The sequence below is a fragment of the Macrobrachium nipponense genome, chromosome 35 (genome assembly GCF_015104395.2).
Source record: "Macrobrachium nipponense isolate FS-2020 chromosome 35, ASM1510439v2, whole genome shotgun sequence".
Lineage (NCBI taxonomy): Eukaryota > Metazoa > Arthropoda > Malacostraca > Decapoda > Palaemonidae > Macrobrachium > Macrobrachium nipponense.
Genome location: NC_061096.1, coordinates 28,981,783 through 29,004,521, shown reverse-complemented (window position 1 = coordinate 29,004,521; position 22,739 = coordinate 28,981,783). Strand labels below are relative to the sequence as shown.

At 35.5% G+C, this 22,739-nt stretch overlaps 1 protein-coding gene across 1 annotated transcript in view; it reads right to left on the bottom strand.

Moving 5' to 3' along the window:
• The window catches only part of LOC135208536 (mucin-2-like), a 151,072-nt gene that overhangs the window by 73,392 nt on the left and 54,941 nt on the right, over window positions 1-22,739 (bottom strand). Inside the window, exons 2-3 of the mRNA XM_064240831.1 lie at window positions 14,651-14,838; window positions 11,631-12,399 (exon numbers count right to left, since the gene is read on the bottom strand). Coding sequence (XP_064096901.1) covers window positions 11,631-12,196 — 566 coding nt within the window. The 5' untranslated portion in view covers window positions 12,197-12,399; window positions 14,651-14,838. The remainder of the gene's footprint in view (window positions 1-11,630; window positions 12,400-14,650; window positions 14,839-22,739) is intronic.

The window sequence follows — 22,739 nt, the reverse complement described above, 5'->3', positions numbered from 1 at the left end:
ACTTGTGCTTCTTTTTCCTTCCTTTCTTAACTTCTGAATTTCGGTGGGGTATTTACTCTTTTTTTCACAAACTTCAAACGCAACTTTGGTCTTGTTTTTCTTGTGTATTGAGTCCAAATGTCAGATCATAAACTTGAATTTATTATTACTATTATTTTTTTGGCTTTTCAGATGCATCTATTGATTTCAACGCTGCACTTTAAGAAATGTGTTCCTTCACATACATGTTGCGTTTATATAATATACGTGTGTCTACTCAGACATGAGTTGTACTTTACAGTGTAGTTAAATCTAATCACAACTACGCTCCAAGATTTTGTATTCAATTTACACATAACTTTATAAACAACATAAGCTGCAGTGTTTACACTCAATTTTATATAAACATGCATTCCCATTAGGTGTAGTACAGATGTATTTATTCGCACCTGTGACTAACCAAAGAACACGTGAAATTCCAAAAACTATTTGGAAATGAGGGAGCTAAGACCACTATACGTCATAAAGCCAATGACAGATGATGACCCCATTTATCGAGATTTTCCCCCCCTTTGTTACCTACAAAGACTATTCAGATAAACAAGGCTGGCAGGCCTGGCATTGTGCGTCTAAGACTTGTTTATCGAATAATGTGGCTCAGTAATCATCGGTTATTATATTTAATTAACAACGCTAACGTGAATGCTTTTGATGGCTCTTCACAAGGCTGCTTTTCAAGCTTAAAACTTAACAGTCAAAATATGGCTGAGAGGTTGGGCTTACTAAACACGTGCATGAATAAATAATATCATTGTTATTAGTTTGAAAAAGAAACTTACAAAATCACTTTATAACTTGTTTACTTCTAAGTTACAAAGTGATTTTGTGGGTTTCTTTTTCAATCTTCAGAAGAAAACTGAAAGAAGTTTTTGTTTGGTTCATTGTTATTAGTGTTTAGAGGATGAACCTTATTCATATGGATCAGGCCAAAGGGGCCATTGATCTGAAATTCAAACTCCCAAAGAATATGGTGTTCATTTGAAAGCAATTATAGAATATAACGGGCAATACGGAAAGAGCAAATCAGTTATAAGAAGAACAGATAAATGTTAAAAAATTAATAAACAAACATTTCAGTAAAATATTAAAATGGAAGTGGAATTATATTACAGGGTAGTACTATATAGCATCTTCGCTTGAATTTTCGAGTTCTAATTGCATAACATCCTCAGGGAGACCGTTCAACAGGGGATCAACTGTGATAGCGAAGATCCTCTGTGAAAATACAACTTACCCGTCTACACGAACAGAATAAAAAGAGCTGGGTTTAACTCCCGACCGAAATGAGCCAATTTGGGCAAGTTCTCCTGAGCTGTCTATACAGCAATATACATTATATCCACTGTATCCGGTCGACTGCTTTTGGTCGCAACCAAGATGGATTCTGGCTCAGGGATAGCAATCTCGTACCAAAAGGATGGCTGAGAACCAGCAAGTTAACAACTAGTCTCATTTTCCATAATTAACACTAACACCTAACTCTCATTGTGCGTTGCAGGCTACTTTGCAGTCATTTTTGGGAATGGGGTTGCTACTTTAGCTATACGAACGGTCACAGGATGTTGTATGTGTTTGGTGGTCACCCGTCCAAGAATTAAACTTATGTTGCTAAACATCGCCATTAGAGAAAATGATGGAAGACCTCCTGGGGAGTTAATGAATATTTGCCATTCAGAAGAAGAAGAAGAAGAAGAAGAAGAAGAAGAAGAAGAAGACGAAGACGAAGAAGAAGAAGAAATAAAGTATAGCAATAAAGATTGACCTTCGAACATAACAAAATACTTTTTTCTCATTTCCTTTCTACCTGTTTTATACAACTTTTTCCTGGAGTTGTTTCCATCGTTCTTTCCTGATAAAAAACTCGTTGTTTATTTTTCTTTTTACCAACAGCACAAGGTTAAACGAGTCAATAAGAATCCCAGCCCGACAGTCGTTACATAACAAAAATAGGAAAAATCTTATGAAAGGAGGAAGCAGGGAATGAATAGGAATATGAAGGTTTAGGATGAGTGAAAATAACGGGTTATTCGAATTCGTCCCTTTTACTTTCTGAGAGGGACCCGTATGGTATCTAATGGATCAAGATTCTAATGTGGAAATTCCCTGGAGAGAGAGAGAGAGAAGACCCTGAGAGAGAGAGAGAGAGAGAGAGAGAGAGAGAGAGAGAGAGAGTTTCATATAAAAATTTCGTCAAGAAAACACCTCAGAAATAATATCCATTAGATCGACACTTGGGTGGCCAACCATCCATGATTGGCAAGAGTCACCGACATGGGCCCAATCGATACTTACAAACTAACACCAAACATCCTGAGTCTGGAACGAGCGGCAACGATTCACAGCGAGGGATTCGACTAACGAACAACGAAGGAAGGAAAACGATAATGACGAAGCAATATCGGGCGCCAGTAATCAGCGGGGAACGTACTGAAAGAGGATTAAAGCCTGGTCGGCAGTGAAGTGATGTCGTAACCCGGGACTTATCTGGAGGCGAGGGAACTCGTGGAAAAGGTTACACAGAGCGTTGATTACGGCTTAGAAGGATTCTTCTATTGAATGTCTAAGCCGCGTGATTGTCTACTGTTAATTTATCAGCAACTTCATTTCTTCAACCATCCACTCTCACACAGTTTATTTATTTGCTTATTCATTTCTTCATCTGACAAACTCAATACTAGTGTGTTTAAGCTGCGTTATTTGAGGCAGTCGTTCGTCATGAAACAATGGACTGTTTTCTTGAGAGATTGGTTACAAAAGAATAGAATAACGGCGAAATTTGCTGTAGTGTGCTACGCTAACTTCAGGTTATGACTTTATTATGTCCATTAATCTATATTTATGTAAAATAAACTTCCAGATTCACGATGCTTCATACATGTTTCGAGTCCGAACACTATTTTAGTATCGTTTCACTTTATTGTCAATTTCCTGTCATAATATGTCATCTCGAGTCTTTGAAGACGCCTTCAAAACGGTGAATTATGTTTGTATTCATTCAGGTTAAACCAGCCATAAGCTGGCACGGGCTCTTGCTTACAATAATGCCCATAACTAGAATCAAGTTTCCAAAATTGCCTTTCAGAATTCTGTCTCACAAACGCCAAAAATTCGGGTTAAACCTTGATATTGAAAAGCCAGTATGCAAATGCATCTCATGCTTAAATATTCCTCTATGTTATATATGTTAATACATTTTCCAGTTACTATGTTTACTGCTACTCTCTCGAAATTTTAAAACGAATGTTTATAAAACGTTCTCCATGGAATGATAACACGCCATAGTGACATATGCTTTCCATCGACTCGCGCAACTTTATCCTGAAATTGGTTTAATCACACGTATCAATAGCATCTGTAATAAGGTTTCAGATGAACCTGACCCTTTTAAGGCTTTCAGAGATTTAATATAAACCAATGGAATCTGGTTTTATTATTGTTGCTAATGGCTTATGCAGTGGGTGTTGGATAAGAGAAGGATAGCATAATGGATATATCTTTCATCCTGACAGTTTTAAAATGGAATTCGAATGATACCCTGAGAGAGAGAGAGAGAGAGAGAGAGAGAGAGAGAGAGAGAGAGAGAGAGAGAGAGAGAGAGAGAGAAATTAACAACTGTAGGGAAAATTGAGTGAGATAAGTATTTCTTTAGTTTTCACTTTTTAATGAGAGAGAGAGAGAGAGAGAGAGAGAGAGAGAGAGAGAGACAGAGAGAGAGAGATAATTTCTTATATCTTTTATGCTGACTGACAGTTCCAAAATAGAATTTATTTCATACGCTGAGAGAGAGAGAGAGAGAGAGAGAGAGAGAGAGAGAGAGAGAGAGAGAGAGAGAGAGAGAGAGAGAGATAAGGGGGGGAAATACCTTCTTATATAAGTACCAGCAGGAGACGTTTTAAAAGGATCACAAAGTTATAATAAGAGAGTTGTAAGGTTCCTTGTGTATGGTATATATCAAACTAGTTGATGAGGCTAATACGACAGTGTCAAGAGACTATTTATAATGAATAAATTAGACTCAAAATAATAGTTACCGCGAATGAGAATTTCCAAGAGAGGATTACCGGTCTTGTAAAAGCAAATGTTTGGACAAAGGGTGGGACGAGTTAACGTTTGACAAGTTCAACTTTAGGACACACAGAGATAGGGGCCATCTTCGGGAAAAATGCGGACACCAAATGCAAAATTCATTCGGAGGCGATCTGGCTTATTTGTGAACAGAGCTTTTGAAGTGTAGTACAGCAAAACTGCCAAGTTTGTTCGAAAATGTTACTGATAAATATTTCCTTTGCCATTTTGGAGATTCCGTGTTCGTCATTATACTTAATTTTGCGTCATCCATAATTAAACGTCTCTTCCGTAGAAATTCTGCTCAAATGACTACATTTCTGTTTTCTGAAAACACTATAAAACACGAGCAGTATATACGAATTAGTCTAGATATTTTCCATATTTGACATAAGTCTGTGTGATGGCACACATATTCTCTCTGTCTCTGTCTCTGCTCTCTCTCTCTCTCTCTCTCTCTCACACACACACACACACACACACACACACACACATATATATATATATATATATATATATATATATATATATATATATATATGTGTGTGTTGTGTGTGTGTGTGTGTATGTGTGTGTATGTATGTGTATATAGATATATATATATATATATATATATATATATATATATATATATACTATAATATATATATGTTTAAAAAATCACAGTAGATGCACGTGATTTCATTAAATAAACGAATACCACGGGAAAATGATAGGCAGAAATCCAAGCGCTTTCATCTTTACTAAGACATTGTCAATGTCTAAGTAAAGACGAAAGCGCTTGGATTTCTATCATTTTCCTGTGGTATTCGCCTTATTATATTATTATTATTATTATTATTATTATATTATTATTATATATTATTATTATTATCTATATATATATATATATATAATATAATATATATATTTACACACACAAATATGAATATGTGTCTGTGTATGTCAGAGAGAGAACGAAGTAAGAAATATACCTATCGTATATATATATATATATATATATATATATATTATATTTATATATATATACACACACACTTTAATATTGTACATGTAATATACACACAAATATATGTCTGTCTAGTATGTGAGTTCGTCAGAGAGAGAACGAACTAAGATAAGGGGATTTTAATTTTGCGTACCAGTTGGCACTTGGAGAAGATTATGATTATGCAACACATATAAACTAGAGCAGATTTATTGTGTTTGAAAATGGAAATATCGAGTTTTGGCTGATATGTAGGATGGAGGCCATTTCTGAACACATGGAACCAACAGCGAAGACGCAACTTAGTGAGTTTTTTTAAGGTTAGGTTGGGTACAGAAGATTACATGATAAGTAGTCAGGTATGAACACGTAAGGCTATATTTATTAAGGTTAGGTTAGATTAGCTTGGATATGGAGAGCCTAAGAATTTATGGTAAAGCTGGTTGAGATATGGAAGTGTTAGATTAGGTAATGGGTAAGGTATGGTAGAATTAGTCTAAGTGAAGTTAGCCAAGTTGGGTATGGTTAGGTTAGGTTAGATAAGACAATGTTAGGTAAGGTTATTTTCTTCCTTTCTTCAGCTGTATTTTCCACTTCCCTGGAAATGTAATTGTGCTCGTATTAATAACTGATTTATAAATCGAAGTTCTAAATATCCCAAAACGATCTTAAATAATAGTCATCCTTATATTATGGTTTCGATGTTACAAAATAATGCCTAATATTCCTATTGTCATGTCGAGCATGCGCCCATACGAAGAAGCCTACAAGGACATTATCCCGCAAAATGAGCTTCCACAAGGAATGGATATATAGCAGAAAAAAGAGGGAATATAATAACTAAGAGGCAGAGTCAACATCAGAACACGATGCATTGCTGCTTAGGTCTACGAGTTAAAATTGTACGCTGGCATCCTGACCTTTTGTTGCTGCAGCCAAGCTGCTTTGTAGAGCTATTCACGTAAATAGAGCATTGTTACTCAGTTTGTAAATGCAAGTGGAGGCAGATCAATAAAGGGACTGATGCTGGATCCGTTATGTAATGAATCCTCTCATATTAGGTGGGTTTTGTATGCCGTGGAGGTCAAATTTATTCTGTGTGTCTTCTCAAATTTTTTCATACTTCATGACTGTTATTTATTCATTCGTGTACTTAGGCCTTATCCCAACGCCGATTCCTGTCATTTTGTGCCAGTAGCTGATGTTTCTTTTGCTCTGTAAAAAATGATTTGAAGAACAATATTGCGTCTACTTCATACCCACTTTGTATTTACCTAACCACTTGGTATATTGTGAGATAATTCTTCCGTATCATTGTTAGGTAACGGTTAGCAATATTTTACCTAGAAAATATAACATATACAAAACTACCAGATCTTTGTATATCACCTTCACTGTAATACATAAATTGGATTTGAATAACTGAATAATACCAACCAATTTGAATCTGAATCGTCCCAAACGAAATGAAACGTCAACCGCAAACTGCACCTTTAAATCAAAGGAACTAAAGGAAATGTGTAGTCACATTATGCAATCTAAAATGTTTTATTCATTCCAGCGAAGTCTGACGGTCAGTCGAGCCGAGACATAAACAACGCTACATTCACCCTAGTTCTCTTTTTTTTTTTTTTTCTCGTTTGAATGCAAAAAAAAAAAAACGCATCAGTTTCCGCATCATCACAAGAGAAAGGATGCGGAAGGCCATCGCTTCTCGATGATCCGGGTTGTTTGTTACCCTTTTGTTAGCTGTTTATTATAGCTGTTTGTTGCAGCTGTTTGTTGATGAGGTTGGAAATCATCAGACGCTCTCCGCGGCTTTATTGTTTGACAAGCGCTGATTCACGTCCATTGATGAAACGCCTGGTGAAGTCTGCTAGAGTTTTAAGCCATTAAAAAATTACGAATCTCTCGTTACCAAAATCATTAATATGATTCTGAAACATGAATTACTAATGATTTCAAGGACGCAAGAGATTACATCTTTCTGGTAATGATATGAAAAACTTGAAAAAAACAACGACGTATAAAAATTTACATTTCTCGTTATTATGCAATACCGGAAATCGAGGTAAAAATATATGAAACCTTACGGTACATAATGATTTGTGACGATTATTTCTAGTTACGAAAAGTTTTTTTTTTTTTTTTTTTGCTGACCATGAATTTGTTTTGCAGTTCAACGTTAACGAGATATTTTATAAACTACCAATTAAAACGAAAATCAAAGACTGAAAAAATAGGATTAGTGTATTTATATCAGTGTAGTTATTTCGATGGAAAATTCGTGTAGTAATTCAGGTATAAGAAGATAATTTTTCTCCAGTTATGAAATCTTAATAAGTTTCCAGAATATTTTTGATATCCTGAACGAAGTTATAATTCTCTGTACCTATCATTCATGATACGAAAGATAAGTATCAATAATGGTAAAAAAAAAAAAAAGTGCGCTAAAAAGAACATACGAACAACAGGGAAAAGTCGTGGTGAGTAGCAAAGTTCCGTAAAGGCGACCACGGTATTTCTTAAAGGCACGGTAGTGAATTGTTAATCTCAGCTCTTTCCGGTTAGAGACAAGCGCTGAATTCCTCGAAGATGCTGAAATGAAAAACAGCCAAGAAAGATGACCAATGCACTTTGATGTCGATGACGCCTCGAAGATCACATCACATGCCTTGGGAATGCAGCACCCGTGTTTGCTGGATGAAACATAGGGCGTGTCTGTGTGTGTTCGTAACGAACGGTATATGACTTTTGTTATGGGGAATAAGTGCTAAGAGGGGTTACTCACTGATTGCTTATGACAGTGTGGAACATGCCTGGAAGAGGTGTTGCAGACTCATCGAATAAGATGGGTTCAAGGTCACTATATAGAAAAATGGATTCTCTAAGACTTTTTATTGACTTATTAAAATTTTATGGTTAGTCGGACATAATAAGATAAAAGGGGGTGCTTACTTAAATATGATTTGGAGAGGAAACGATAGTTTAACGGTTTTTTTGGGGGGTCAGAGTTAATCCATTTTATTCCGTTTTATTAATTGATTTTGTTCCATTTTAATGTTAGCTAATTTGGGAAATAAAAAGTATTCTCTATTTTCTACTTCGTTCGCGTTTTCTTTCACAAACTTAGGAAGCTGTCGTTTTCGTGCAATAGGTAGTGATAGAATTCTGGTTCCAGACTCGGACGAACAACATCCGTGAGGTCCCAGGAAACAAAATGGATCATGGCCGAAATTTCTTGAAAATGGAGATTCAGTTTTCACGTTTACAATATCAACAGACAGACGAACAGACAAAGCGAACCAAAGAATTAGTCATACTGATGGTGGTAGTGATATCAACAACAATTAGATAGCAATAAAATGGAATAAAGTAAGTTATAAAAATTGCAATGAAAATGAGTTGAGTAAACTCAGGAATCAAAAATAAATAACAAAAATCTTTCCTGATTTCAAAGCCAGCCTTAATTACAACAACATCGGTACCGATTGTCATTATAACGATAACATGAATATATTTATCGCATTTAGTTAATTAGTCTGTTGATAAGGGCTGTCAATCGATTGTCCGAAGCTCATCCAAAACAGTGGAATTTGGCCTCACAGCTTCTTTTAAAGGAGAGAGACGAGATCCATCGGTGTCACAAAGGATAATTATGAAAACAATTATTACTATAATTATAATTATTATTATTATTGATGCCACGGGCACAGAATTTAGAAAACTGTTCTAAGGTCAACCCTGCCCCTTTCTTGTTTGTTTGTTTGTTTGTTTGCTTTTCTGTCTCTTTGTCTGTCCCCTTGTCAACGAGATATCAGAAAAGGTTTATGAATGGTTTGCCGATCAGCGCAGCCCAGCAATTATGGGTCCTATCATTACTTGGATGGGATGTACCAATTAAGTATCCACGGTGGTTTAAACCATCGTCAGTGGCAGGAGGACAGGTTTAGCACCTTTATCTGACAATATATATATGTATATATATATATATATATATATATATATATACATATACTAACATACATAACATAGCATACATATACTATAGTATATTATATTAAATAGTTATGATATGTATATATACATACACACACACACACACACATATATATATATGTATGTATATATATATAGATATAAATATATACATATTCACATGTATATATATAATATATACATTATATATAATATATATATAATTATATAATATATACATATTTACATGCATGTAGCTAACATACAATAGATACATATCACACACACACACACACAACACACACAAACACATTACACAGATATATATATATCTATATATATATATATATATATATATATAGGAATATATAATATGGTTATGTAGAATATCTATACATATCACATGTATATAATATATATATTACATATATATCTATATATATTATATTAGATATATATATATTTAATATGTTTATGTATCTACATACATAAATACATAAATACATATACATACACATATATATATATATAGTATATATATATATATATATATATATATCAGCATATGTATACACACACACAGACATATATATATATGTATATATACATACATATATATACCGAAAAACTCTCAGATTCACTATACCAAATAACACTTCCAAAACAAACAAGGAAAAGAGCAAACTCCCAAACGAGATGACGGAATGAAAGGCGGCTACTGAGTCAGTGCTGGGAGCGTTCTCTCTCTCTCTCTCTCTCTCTCTCTCCTCCGCCCTAGGGAATAAATATCCACGTCGGCAAAAGTTGTCAAGTTAGGTTAAGATTAAAGTCACCCTTACGGTTGGGTGGATGCTGTCGAAGATGGATGGTAAAGGCGTCAGAGGCGAAGGCTTCGGGGGGGTGGGGGGTGGGCCGTCATTTGTTTGTTTATGGTGTACCTGCACAGACGTCTCTCTATGTCTGTCTGTCTGCCTGTGTGTCTGTCTGTCTGTCTGCCTCTGTATTCGTGTATATTTTGATTTGTACGTATGTATGCATTGTATAAGAAAGAAATACCAAAATAGCAAATATATATATATATATATATATATATATATATATATATATATATATATGTGTGTGTGTGTGTGTGTGTGTGTGTGTGTATGTATGTATATATATATTTATACATATGTACACTGTAGCACGAAGGAACACGTACTTGAGAATATCCTTACATCCACGGTAGGAAGGTAGGTGAACAAGTACTTTCGTAGTACTTGAAAATGTAGAATATACTACGAAAGTATATGTTCCAAGTCCCTGTTTCACTTATCTTTCTACTGTGGATTTATATATATATATATATATATATATATATATATATATAAGCTATTTTGGCATATTTCTCTCTTCGGCAGATGCAATTGAAGTCAATGGTATTATTGCAGAGATAGCTTTTTCTTTAGATTTTGAATCAGTCTATACTTCTTCTTTTACCTTATTCCCAAGAACCTTAATTGAAGAGAAAAAGAAGACGTATAGACTGATTCAGAGTGTGTGTGTGAATGTAGGTTTTAGTTACTTAATACGACTGTCTCCCTTTTCCTTTTTCTTGTTTGCTACTGGCGTAAGCTCAGAGAAAAAGGGTGCTGGATGCCCATTCCACTGGCCTTTATACTAAAAATATGCAAGACGAAGGTTAAGAGCAAAGATATCTGGGTAATTTACAGAGATCCAGGATGAGCTGAGGGATGTTCAATAATTATTTGGCAACACCAATGTCAGAGAGGGAAAACTAAAGCGTAGAGTTTTTTTTTTTTTTTTTTTTTTTTTTGTAAAAGAAATGTTTAGAACTTGACTGCAATGGATATTACCATCGTCTACTTTGACAGTAACATCCAGTTGACCAACTGAAGGCCTATATTACAGTGATAACTCAATAGAGTCAGGGTTTGAAAATAACCCTTTTAAGGTGTTTTTCCTTATACCAGAAAAATGTGTTGAATATAGCAGTTAATTGTGGCTATTTAGAATTTGATATTAAATAATTTTAGAACCATTCGATATATGCTAGAAAAAACAGCAGGATATTAACGTGACCTTTGCTAAATCACGCATCTCTCATATTCGAGTATTCGTAAATCAAAACTTATTAAAAAATATGTTTTAACTGAGGGTTTTGAAATGCATGCTTATTAAAATATTGAAAAACAAGAGTCTTGAGTTAAAATTGCATTATAGATTTTTAGGTGACCTTCATAAATACAAAAATAATTCATAAATTCAAGGAGTTTAGGGACATTCTAAAACAAACGAAAAACTATGATAATGTGTCCTTTGTTGCATCAGTCTATACTTCTTCTTTTACCTTATTCCCAAGAACCTTAATTGAAGAGAAAAAGAAGACGTATAGACTGATTCAGAGTGTGTGTGTGAATGTAGGTTTTAGTTACTTAATACGACTGTCTCCCTTTTCCTTTTTCTTGTTTGCTACTGGCGTAAGCTTCAGAGAAAAAGGGTGCTGGACGACCTAAAAAAAAAAATTAAAGTCAAAGTTTTGGGTTTTCAGGCACTTTACCTGGCGAGATCAGGGGGCCGCAGAGGCCCGGCTATGGAAGACGACCTGGGTCGCGGAAGGCGGAGGTGGAGATCTGACAAGGTGTCGTGTGTGGATGGAACCGTTAGCAAGGAAGACCGTCTCCGGAGTCCTCGTTGGTCTTGCCATGACTCGTATCTAAAGTGCCGGCCGCTAGTACTCCTCGGGGACACAGGCGAGGGCGTGGTTGACCTGCCCATGGGCGAGGAAGGCTCTCGACACAGCGGCGATGTGGGCGTGCGGCTCATAGGTGACGTGGGAGTCCTGCTGAGGGGCGTCGTGGGTGTGCGACATAGCGGAGGAGGCGTTCGAGGCAAGGGAGAAGTAGGCGTCCTCCGGAGAGGAGACGTGGGACCCTGACGGCCCTGGGAGTACCTCTGGCGGGAGTGAGACCTCGGACGGGGAGGGAGGGTGGGGCTTGTCGTGGAATGGATGGTGGTAGGGGGGGACTGGGTGGCGGAGGGGGACCCTTGTCCGAAGACCTCGTCAGGAGTCACCGTCAGTCTGAGGGTCACGATGCTGTGGCGGCGCGGCCGACACGAAGACATGTCTGAGGGGGGTCTCTCAGGCTTGGAGGTCACTCACTCAGTCCTACTTCGGTAATGAGGTTATCGTACTATCAAAACACCACCTGAAAATCGCACTAATTTTGGGCGGGTTCCACCGAGTGTTTTAAGTGAGTCAGTTCACAGGCGTCTGAGTTGACGTCTTGACTTGCATTTTTCCAAGTGATTTGGTAGAGACACATTTTCTGCGATTGAAAAGATACAATTTTGTTGCCGTTAAATAGATATAATTATTACTGTATACTATTAGTGCAACTGAACATTTACGTATAATCATTGCGATCAAACGCATTATCATTACTGAGTACATTCACTTAATATGATTCAGTAAATAACATCATTACAGTGAAATGCATATGGCTATTATAACTGAATGGCTGTTACAATGAATTTTCTGTTTTTATCGTGAATGAGTGAAATTTTTTACCGACAATGACTAGAACAATAACTACAATGAATTGCTACTGTTATTGCAGTTGAACAGACGCAATAACTGCAAGCACGTACATACAGGTTCCATGATCAATGGACACAAATATTGCGTCTGAATAAATAGGAACAATTATTTTGAATGAATGAATCCATTTCCCGCTTGAATTTAAAATGTCATTTGATTATAATATTGATGTCTTCTCATAATTTCTACAGTGGACGGTCTCACTCCCACGAAAAAAAAACTGAATTCGAAAAACAGAAAAACTGAAATCCTGGTGAAATTGCCAAGGGCTTCAATACGAAATTAAAACTTCTGAAGGGAATCAACATGAACTTTGGAGTTTAGGGAAATGGTAAACATCTGTCATGCTCGAGATTCGCCTTTTAGAAAACAAGTGATGAACTTTGCAAAAACAGAAATATTAATGTACATAAATTCAATGTCTCTTCGGTATTAATGATTTTATAGTACTCATAAAAAATAGATTACTAAGAACTTAATATAAGTAAAATTAATCTTGTTTTCTTATTATCCTATTTATTTTACTTTAAGCCGACAAAGACATATTATCCCTTGGAACTTTAGTGGAAAAAGAGATAAAATAGATGACTGATATATGTCTGGATGCATTTTGCCATGAATATTTATAAATGTGCAGCTTCTTTGATATGAAGCCTCTTCAACCGATTAATTTTACTGCTTTAAAAAACAAAACCTGATAATATTTTATAAAATAACGACGAATCCTCATAAATATTTAATGAGATAAAGACGAAAGATGGTTAATATATAATTTACTCCAAGGAACGACTTTGACTCATTAGCTAGAGATCCGGGATCAATCACACGGGGATGAAACAGTTGGACCTAAGTAACCGGAATTTAGAAGGCAAAAAAGAATAATAAAGTATTACTGTATCAATATTTGGAAAGATCAGAAGAGAATAAAAATGTCATCGGAAACAGACAAAATGAACGAAGCTCTCCTCCGACAACGTCGGATTCTCTAAATTAATCTGACCCGATTTAAGTGAAGTCTTATAACCTCGACTTCTAAGAATTTTGTCAATAAAAATACGTCTCTGAAATACAAAAGACCTTTCAAACTTCATTTGACTACAGAGTCTTTCTGAATACGCTTAAAGATTTTGTAAATTTAACCAGAGGACAAAATAAGTAGCAAATTCCGTTTGAAGTTAAGTGGGAAATTCAATAAGTAATCAAAAACAGCTTGTATTAGGCGAGAAAAGTTACTAGTTAAGAACAGTTTGGAGTAAGTGAGAGATTATAAAGCTAATCGAGAGTTGTTTCCGGTAAACGAGATATTGAATGGAAGTTTTAAGAAAACAAAGATTCAATAACTATACTCGGTTTTTTTCCATCTGTCCACCCGCCTGTGGTGATTGCGTACGGTAACACTGCGTCTCGGCCTTTAGATAGTTACATTCTGCTTACATTCAACAATAACAATATCATATTTCGAATATTACAGGTGTAATTTGCATACAGTAAATTATCAAAACACTTTTCAGTTGCCAATGTACACCCAGATACCCTTTTATTTACCTAAAACTTACACATAGCGTAACTATCTAAAGCCCGGGACGCAGTGTTACCATACGCAAACACCACAGGCGGGTGACAGATGAAAAAAAACAGAGTATAGTCAATAATTTAAGTAATCATTGACAGGTCGAGATTAGTTTTTAGTAAGTGAAACATCTATGAATCAATTAAGAATAGTATTGTACGAAATTCAGTCAATTATTATTATTATCGTTACTATGATTATTATGTAACAAGCCTACAAGGGGTACTGACTTCAAATTCAAGTTTCCACAAACTTATGCAGTACAAATTACATTCGTTTTCCTGGAGTAAAAAAAAGAAAAAAGAAAAAAACAATTATTCATGTCACTTCAGTCAGGTGGAAGCATTTTCAATTGCCAATATTTTTATGTATTAATTTGGGTTTTGATAATGAACTTTTGACTGGTTACCTCCATATTTCTCTGAATCTGGAATCGACTCCAGATGTTTGTATTCTGATGAGGAGCGAGAGAGCACACCAAAACACTTCAGGCAAACGCAGGTCTTCCTCTTCTTCAATCACCGCGAGAGATTTTAGGGGGAAAAATCACATCCAACACTTATCCAGGGACGGAAGACGAGAGTCCAGGGCTGGCATCTGAGACGAGAGAAAATGGGGAAAGTTAATCAATGACGTTTTTATAAGTAAAACATAAAATCAACAGTACAGACAAATATTCCTCAATTCTGTAGATAAATTTTATATAGTATATCAGATATACATTTCAGTTCCAGAGTATCTGAGCAGTAATATTAAAGCATACAGAATTGAGATTATACGTACACACACATGTACATACACGCATATACAAATATATATGTATGTACTAGATATTATATTATATATATATAGATATATATATATAGTAAAATAAATATATGTGTGTGTGTGCGTGTGTGCATATACATGTAACTGTAATAGCCACAATGCCCTCTTAACTCCTCGAATTACATATGTATCAGCAAAAGAAAAAAAAAAAGTGACTAGTAGGTTCTAGATTTGTGTGTGTGTGTGTAGAAATTACTAACCATACAAATTCTTTCTTCCAAACGCACTTTGTGACCGTAAAGATTGCTGGTCCTAACAATTCTAAAACGTTCCCTTAATTTTATTCCCTGTGCTATGTGAGAGAATTGTTCGGAAAGCCCAGGAAATACTTTTCTCATATTGTTTCGGACGAATAAATGGTCAACACAAGATGACGCTCACTTAAAAACCAATTGATCATCGTTTAACAAGTACGAAGGGCTGACATCCAGCATCTCAGGAAAGAGTCGACTCTGCTTGTGAGAATTTTAAACTCGTTAACGTAATGACAGTGATGACTTTGCACTTATGTTGCATTTTGCTTTTTCCTAATAGAAAGAGAGAGAGATGAACGACAATAAGAAAAATAAAGAGGAATATATCTTTCTTTAGTTTATCAATTTTTCATGACACAGAGAGAGAGAGAGAGAGAGAGAGAGAGAGAGAGAGAGAGAGAGAGAGAGAGAGAGAGAGACAGACAGACAGATCTTAAACTGTCTCACATGGAAAAGCAACACTTTTCTACGGACAAGAATCAGCAGGGAAGTTCACATGGAATATTAAAGTATCCACTTTAAGCTGTCAGGAAACGTCAGCTATTCGTCTTCTAGATAATGGAAACGTCATGACAAAAAATACATCTAATAAAGCATTTGAATGTAAAACAGATACGTGAACATTTCGAAGAAATTAAAGACAAGATCGAAAATGAAATGCTTCCTCGCAGACGGAGATTTATTTACCCTATCGGTAAAAACTCTCCCAGAATTTATTCATAAATCTTTTCATTAGTAAGGTAAAACTGAGAGACATATAACTTCTCAATCTGCGCCATGCTCACGAGGATTAAAATTCCACTGCATCCATTGAAAACGGAGAATTAAAAAAAAAAATCGCCGTTCACTTAAATATTTCATCTCTTCTCCGTCAGAAGAATAAAAGTCATTCCAGTTTTTCTCCCACGACGGCAAATATGTCCTTTTTACCCGGAGTGTAAGCAATGTCGAGGCTTCCTTCAAGTTGGAGCATAAAGGAAGCAAGGAAAATGATGGTTCTGAAGAATGTCGAGGTGGAGGATGGAAATTTATGAAGCGGGAGAGGGGGATTTTTTTTTTTTTTTTTTTTCATGTCATGCAAATTTATACTAATATCAATCCAGGGCACTAGTAATAAGGGTGGGTTAGGTGTAGGGAGAGGGAGGGTGGAGGGGTACCCCTACCTCACAGATCAGTAAGCGTTACAGAAATTGGCATCACATCTTGTTGACATACTGTGCAAACTTCAGTTAGGTCTGGAACTCTTTTCTTCCTTAACTGATTAGTGAGCAGTGAAGCAATGAGAAGCTGAAGAGGTTGGACAGCCAAGTAGGGAGAGACCAAAGGAGTGGGTGAAAACCAAAGCTTAAGTCCTCAGAGAGGATGTAGCAAAGAACTTGCAATATCATTTACAGTGCAACATGCCAGACAAACTGCAGATGTTACCCTTGCAGAAGAAGTGAGTAAGCAGTAAGAGTATTTTATCTTAGATGTCCTGCTTTATTATAAATGCGTTGCTGATGGAAATAAATTACCCATTGCCCTGTACAATACTTAGTATATTCTTTTCGAAACAAATACCTCAGAGAAAAAAATCCACATCACCCAATGTACAAGGGTTTTAAAAAGGTTGAACATCTTGAGATGAAACTGTTTGCGTAGCATACGAGATGTAAGAAAAGTGAAAGGGTGATGAAAGTGGAGGTAAGAATAGGTGATTAAAAATGTTAGTGTAGGTAAAAGACTCGATTACAGTATTTAGAGATGGCTTAGATATGTGGAAAGAATGAAGAACAACAGGTTGGAGGAGAGAGTCGAATTCGGTGTTATGGCAGAGGAGGCTGGGAAGATCTTGAACGTGCTGGATAGATGACGTGAAAGATTTACTGGATAGGAAGGGCTATAGAATCCAGGGAGCACTGAGTATATAGGTGACTAGATGCACTGCTGGTGTGCCATCTATGTAAGTGTGCTAAGTGGCTGATATACAGGAAATTCATCTTTACAGCTCCTAGCTTCTTCTTCCAATAATATTCAGCATCCACACTTAAAAGCTATTAAGGAGGATTGGCTCAACAATCTCTATCTACACTCCAGCCTTAATTTCCATGGGACTTGCAAGCTTCCTCCTCGTGAAGTTAAGCACGACTGTGTGTGGTCAGCACTTGGAAGGATAACCACAACTGAACGCCACTCCGTTGGTATATAATGCTTCCGTGATCATCACTGGGGATATTACCATTATCTAAACACTTAATGCTTACAGCCCTGCAAGCAGACCACAGAAACTAAACGAATGAGCGTAGGCAAATTAGTATGAAAAAATTGCATTACTCAATCGTAAGTGTTGAATGGTCAAGAAGCTTATTTTAATCTTGAGAAAGACGAAAACGAAACCCATGTCGCAAAGTAAACACGAAGTAAAAACAGAGCAGGTTTGTTTGGGTTGAGAAGCTGGGTTTGTGTAAACACCGAAATTGTTCTTTTCCTTACCACCGTTTGTTGACTTGTGCCTGAGTACGAAGTGGTTAAAACAAACAGCTGGTCTTGTATATATTGTTTACGTAATAAATATCATTTCCCTCCCTTTGTATATTTCCCCTCTTTCTCTCTCCAAGAGTTATTATTACATTTCGGTTTCCTTGCTTTTAGCGTTATTTCTGACTGATGGCCTTTACTCTCTCGTGTTATTCTTCCATATGAACAGTTGCATCATCAAGTTCAGGAACTACGCATTATACTAAATAGCATATAATCAAGCAGAGGTCGACCCGTCAAACCGCCTTTTCCCATATTTAATCTTCAGATTAATCTCAAGATTAAGTACTCTCTTCTCCCTTCCAGGTCCAGAACGACTGTCATATTAGCCATTAAACAAGAGAGACCAGGAAAATGTTCTCTTATTTCATAAGTCTTAAAACAATCACTAAAAAGAGATGTTAATACATCATGGCATTTTTGTGAATGCAATTCCTTTTATTATAATGACGAAGTTGTAAAACCAATTAAGAGCATAATTTAAATATAGTAAACATAAAATATGACCATGATTATATATAGATATAAATAATATATATATATATATATATTTATATATATATCTATATATATAATATATATATATATATATAGAAAATATATAGAATAATTTATATATAAGATATATATATATATATATAAGCGAACTTTATCAACATGGGAGTTACAACATGGTGTAAAACACAAACAGTTTGATTGAAAGCGACCTAGAATAAGGTGAAAGATCTCATACTCTGTTTTTGTAGCCATATATACTTTGTAAATATATGTTTATATACATATACATATATATACATACAAGCATAAGATAAGTAGACAGATTCGGAAGATACCGTGAAAATGTCTGTCTTCAAAAAACATTGTTTCAAAGTAATGTACAAATTAAGTATCCAATAGAGTATGGGAACATTCAAATCAAAAGAATTTTGTCATAAAATTCCAAGTAGGAAATCATTAATATAATAAGTTAAAAAAAAAAAACAGTAGCCTGGAGGCTGAGATACTCTGTAGGCCTACTTTAATTTCTAAGGAAGAAATTCCAGAGGATGGAATTATAAATGGGCGGAAGCAGAAGAACTTAATGTAATGTCAAAAACAGCTAGCGTCGTGTATTTTGTTGATTCAAGGTGCGTATGTAAACGGGAGATTAATATAAATTTGTGAATGTAAAACATACACACACACACCCGCACACACACACACACACACACAAATATATATATATATATATATATATATATATATATATATATATATAAATATACCTACATTACCTATTTCGAATCGATGGAAAGGATTCTTAACATTTTATATAACCATTCTGATAGTATGTGTGCATATTTATCATCCTTTAAATAGAAAGTATCTTTATAATACTTAAGAATATATATGTACTTATATGTTTATATATATGTATAAGTATGCATATATTTCATTGAGTAATCTAAGGACACTTGCGATTTAAAGAGAAATACACACACACACTCATAATGCATAAAATAGTGCTATGAATCTTTTCCCAAGAATGTGTCCAGGTGTCGAAGACAAATCGATGGAACAGGGAGAAAGGAATAATTTTCAGTAGTTAATTTCATTAGAATCTCCCCTTCCTGATGTAGCTGATTCCATTTGTCCCCTTTCAAGGAAATTTGATTACTGGAACGCTAATGGCTACCTACTCCACACTAAGATCACCCTCTATAGCCTCCCTCTACTAGATTCTGAAAATAAATTATATGAGTGAACAGCTGTCAGATCTTTTGCCACCCCTAGGAAAATTGTCCAAAGCACCAATATTCCTTTGGTTAAGATCAGCAAAAAGATAATCATGAATCTCTTCACAACATACCCTAAAAATCCAGACGAGGGCAAGAAGCGAAAGACACCATTAAAGATTGCCTCGCAAGTCTCCACAGACAACCAACCACTTAGTGTTTTCGTCTCCGCTCGGAGGAGAAAAAAGCCATACTAGTTTTTCCAAGAACGAGATTCATATGCCCTTTTTGCTCCAAGGTTATCGACTTCCAGCGAGGGCTCCTCCCACGTTAACCATTATTGAAGAAACAAGGTGGAAGAGAGAATTGTGTTCGTGTAGAGTTTTAAGAAAGGTAGGAAAATACTGTCATGGATTATCTGACAGGATTAACCCTACAATGAGGTTCTCAGTTATTAACAGGAATTGCAGTATTTCATCATTTTGTTACAAGTTTGTCTATTACAAAGAATACTTAGTTAAAGATCTGTCCTCTACACGTATTCTTTTATAAGACATTACGTTGTCTTATGGACTATCAGGTTAGTGCGGGGTAATTCATTTCGAGTCTTGCCATCAATGATGTAGAAAAATGACGGCTCAAGACAACTGAAAAATGATTCCAGTAGAAACCTTCAAACTACATTACGTTAAATTCTTGGCTCTCGACATCGTGCATCAATTAAAATTTTTTTAACACAGGGGAAGCGAAAGACCAAAGAGGATTTCCAAGGCGCCTTTGCAAAGGCAAAGCCTCAACCCTGAACCTGACCCCGAAGAAGAAGAAGAAGAAGAAGGAGAAAAGGAAGAAGAAGAAAACAAGGACCTCGGCATAGCTCCACTTCAAATCGAATGGCAACAACTTGGGTGGGAGGGTAATTCCCAAACGTCTTATCCGAGAAGAAGAAAACACATTGCCACAAAGTAATCATGGCGCGGAGTTTGCTTTGGTTGGGAAAACTAGTTCTTAGGTAAATACTACAATTTCCTCTTACCGATCACAGAATTGCACCGTGTTGTTTAAGATCGCTTGTTTACCTTTAGCAGAGCGCGAATTGGTTAAGGCAAACAGTTTCTGCTACGGTTTGCTTAATAAATCTCCCATGTTGTTCTTTCTCATCTCATTCTCTCTGTCTTCTCTTTCTCTCCCACTTTTTCTTTAATCTCAGTCCCCATCAAGGTGTTTGAGTCGATATCCGTTTGATTTGTCGCGAAATTATGATACTATTTCTCACTTTTCCTAGAGTAAGTGTGCGTGTGTTCTAAAGTAAATGGCAGACACTGATATTCTTTGGAATCATCCAGAAATGTGAGCTGATAACAACTGCTTTGTTGAAGAGGAACTGGAAAATATAAATAGAATATTTTCTCATGTGATTTTCTCTCTATTGAGGCTCATTTGGGTTTATTTCCACCGATCATCTTCCTTTAATTGGCTAATTCACTGTTGTGTGAGACATATATATATATATATATATATATATATATATATATATACATATGTATGTATGTATGTATATATATATTTGTAAATATTTGTTGGTCTTCATACACTTAAACAGAATGAATTTTTTTTTATTGCACTGAAGGGATAATAGCTATCAAACGTACAAGTGATTTTATAACCGATTATCTCAGAGGGCTATTGTCTTGTCTGAGAGGTCAAAAAAAAATGTTTGAATGAATGAGCTATTGCCTGATATCCCAGGACGACTCTTGAAAGGAGCCAGAAGTAAATAGCGACCTCCTATTTTATTTTCATCCCCGCTCAATGAAAAGTGCTTCCTAGTAGTATCTCGCCCAGTCCCGCGGGAAGCAAATAGCAGAAAGAGGAGGATGCGGGAGATGAACCCAAGTGAGGCTTAACTCAGAAGTAAAGAAAGTCAGGTCTCTTGAAAGATAGAAGGAGTAGTCTGGTGATGCTTCTTCTTCCACGAAACGTTTAGACGTTAAGTCTAGTAATGCTTCGTCCACGAGCATTCTATGTATATCTTCTCTTCCCAAGAACAGAGGAAAAACTTCGAGACGAGATTCATGAATTGCGAAAAGCATGTTGATCAAAATAATGATTATATCAGAATTAAAAAAAAAAAAAACTAATTATGAAGGAAGAAAGACATGTTTTTCTTACTGAAGTTACAATCAGCATTTTTTGCCCTTTTCCTAAAGATCATTTTTTTTTCATGACGAAATGATTATGGATAGCATATATTTTCACACAAATATTTTCTTTGCTACGTCTCACTTCCGTAACCTATACGAACGTATCTGCATATTTTTCCAAATGTGTCTAGACAATAATTTTGTTTGTTTTTATTTTAAAGTCCTTACACTCTCAAATTAATGAATCATATTCTATTCAAGCCTCATATATATATATATATATATATATATATATATATATATATATATATTATATATATATATATATATATATATAGTATGTGGCTTGAACAGGATATGATTCATTAATTTGTGAGTGTAAAGACAAAATAAAAATTTGGGTTTTTGCTGACCTGCTTCATTCGATGAGTCAGGTCTTACGTGATAGCGTCTGCCTGGCAGTGGGGAGCTTATCCAAAAGGTGCAGGAGTTAAGGAAGTTATTATCTCAATTACACAGAACTGGTGAACGTGTATTATTATTATTATTACTATTATTATTATTTTGTGTACACACACACACACACACACACACACACACACACACATATATATATATATATATATATATATATATATATATATATATATATATATATATACATATTTGTTCTGACTTGCTGCCTACCAGTCAGCCCCCAGCTGGGGACAAGAAAAGGGCATGGGGCTAGCAACCCCATCCATAGAAGCTTACAGTGAATCGTAAATATATGTGTATATATACATACATGCAAACATATATATATATATATATATATATATATATATATATATTTTTATGTTATTACCTCTTCGTGCACGATTGAAGTAAACTACTTTACCAGGTAATCCTACACTGGCTAAGAAGAGCTTAATGCTTAACGTATTTTCATTCGGGGAATCATTCTACAAGCAAAAATTCGGGTGTAGTATGGGTAGTCCTTTAAGTCCTATTTTAGCCAATCTGTACATGGAATACTTTGAAACTACAGTAATAAATGCAAT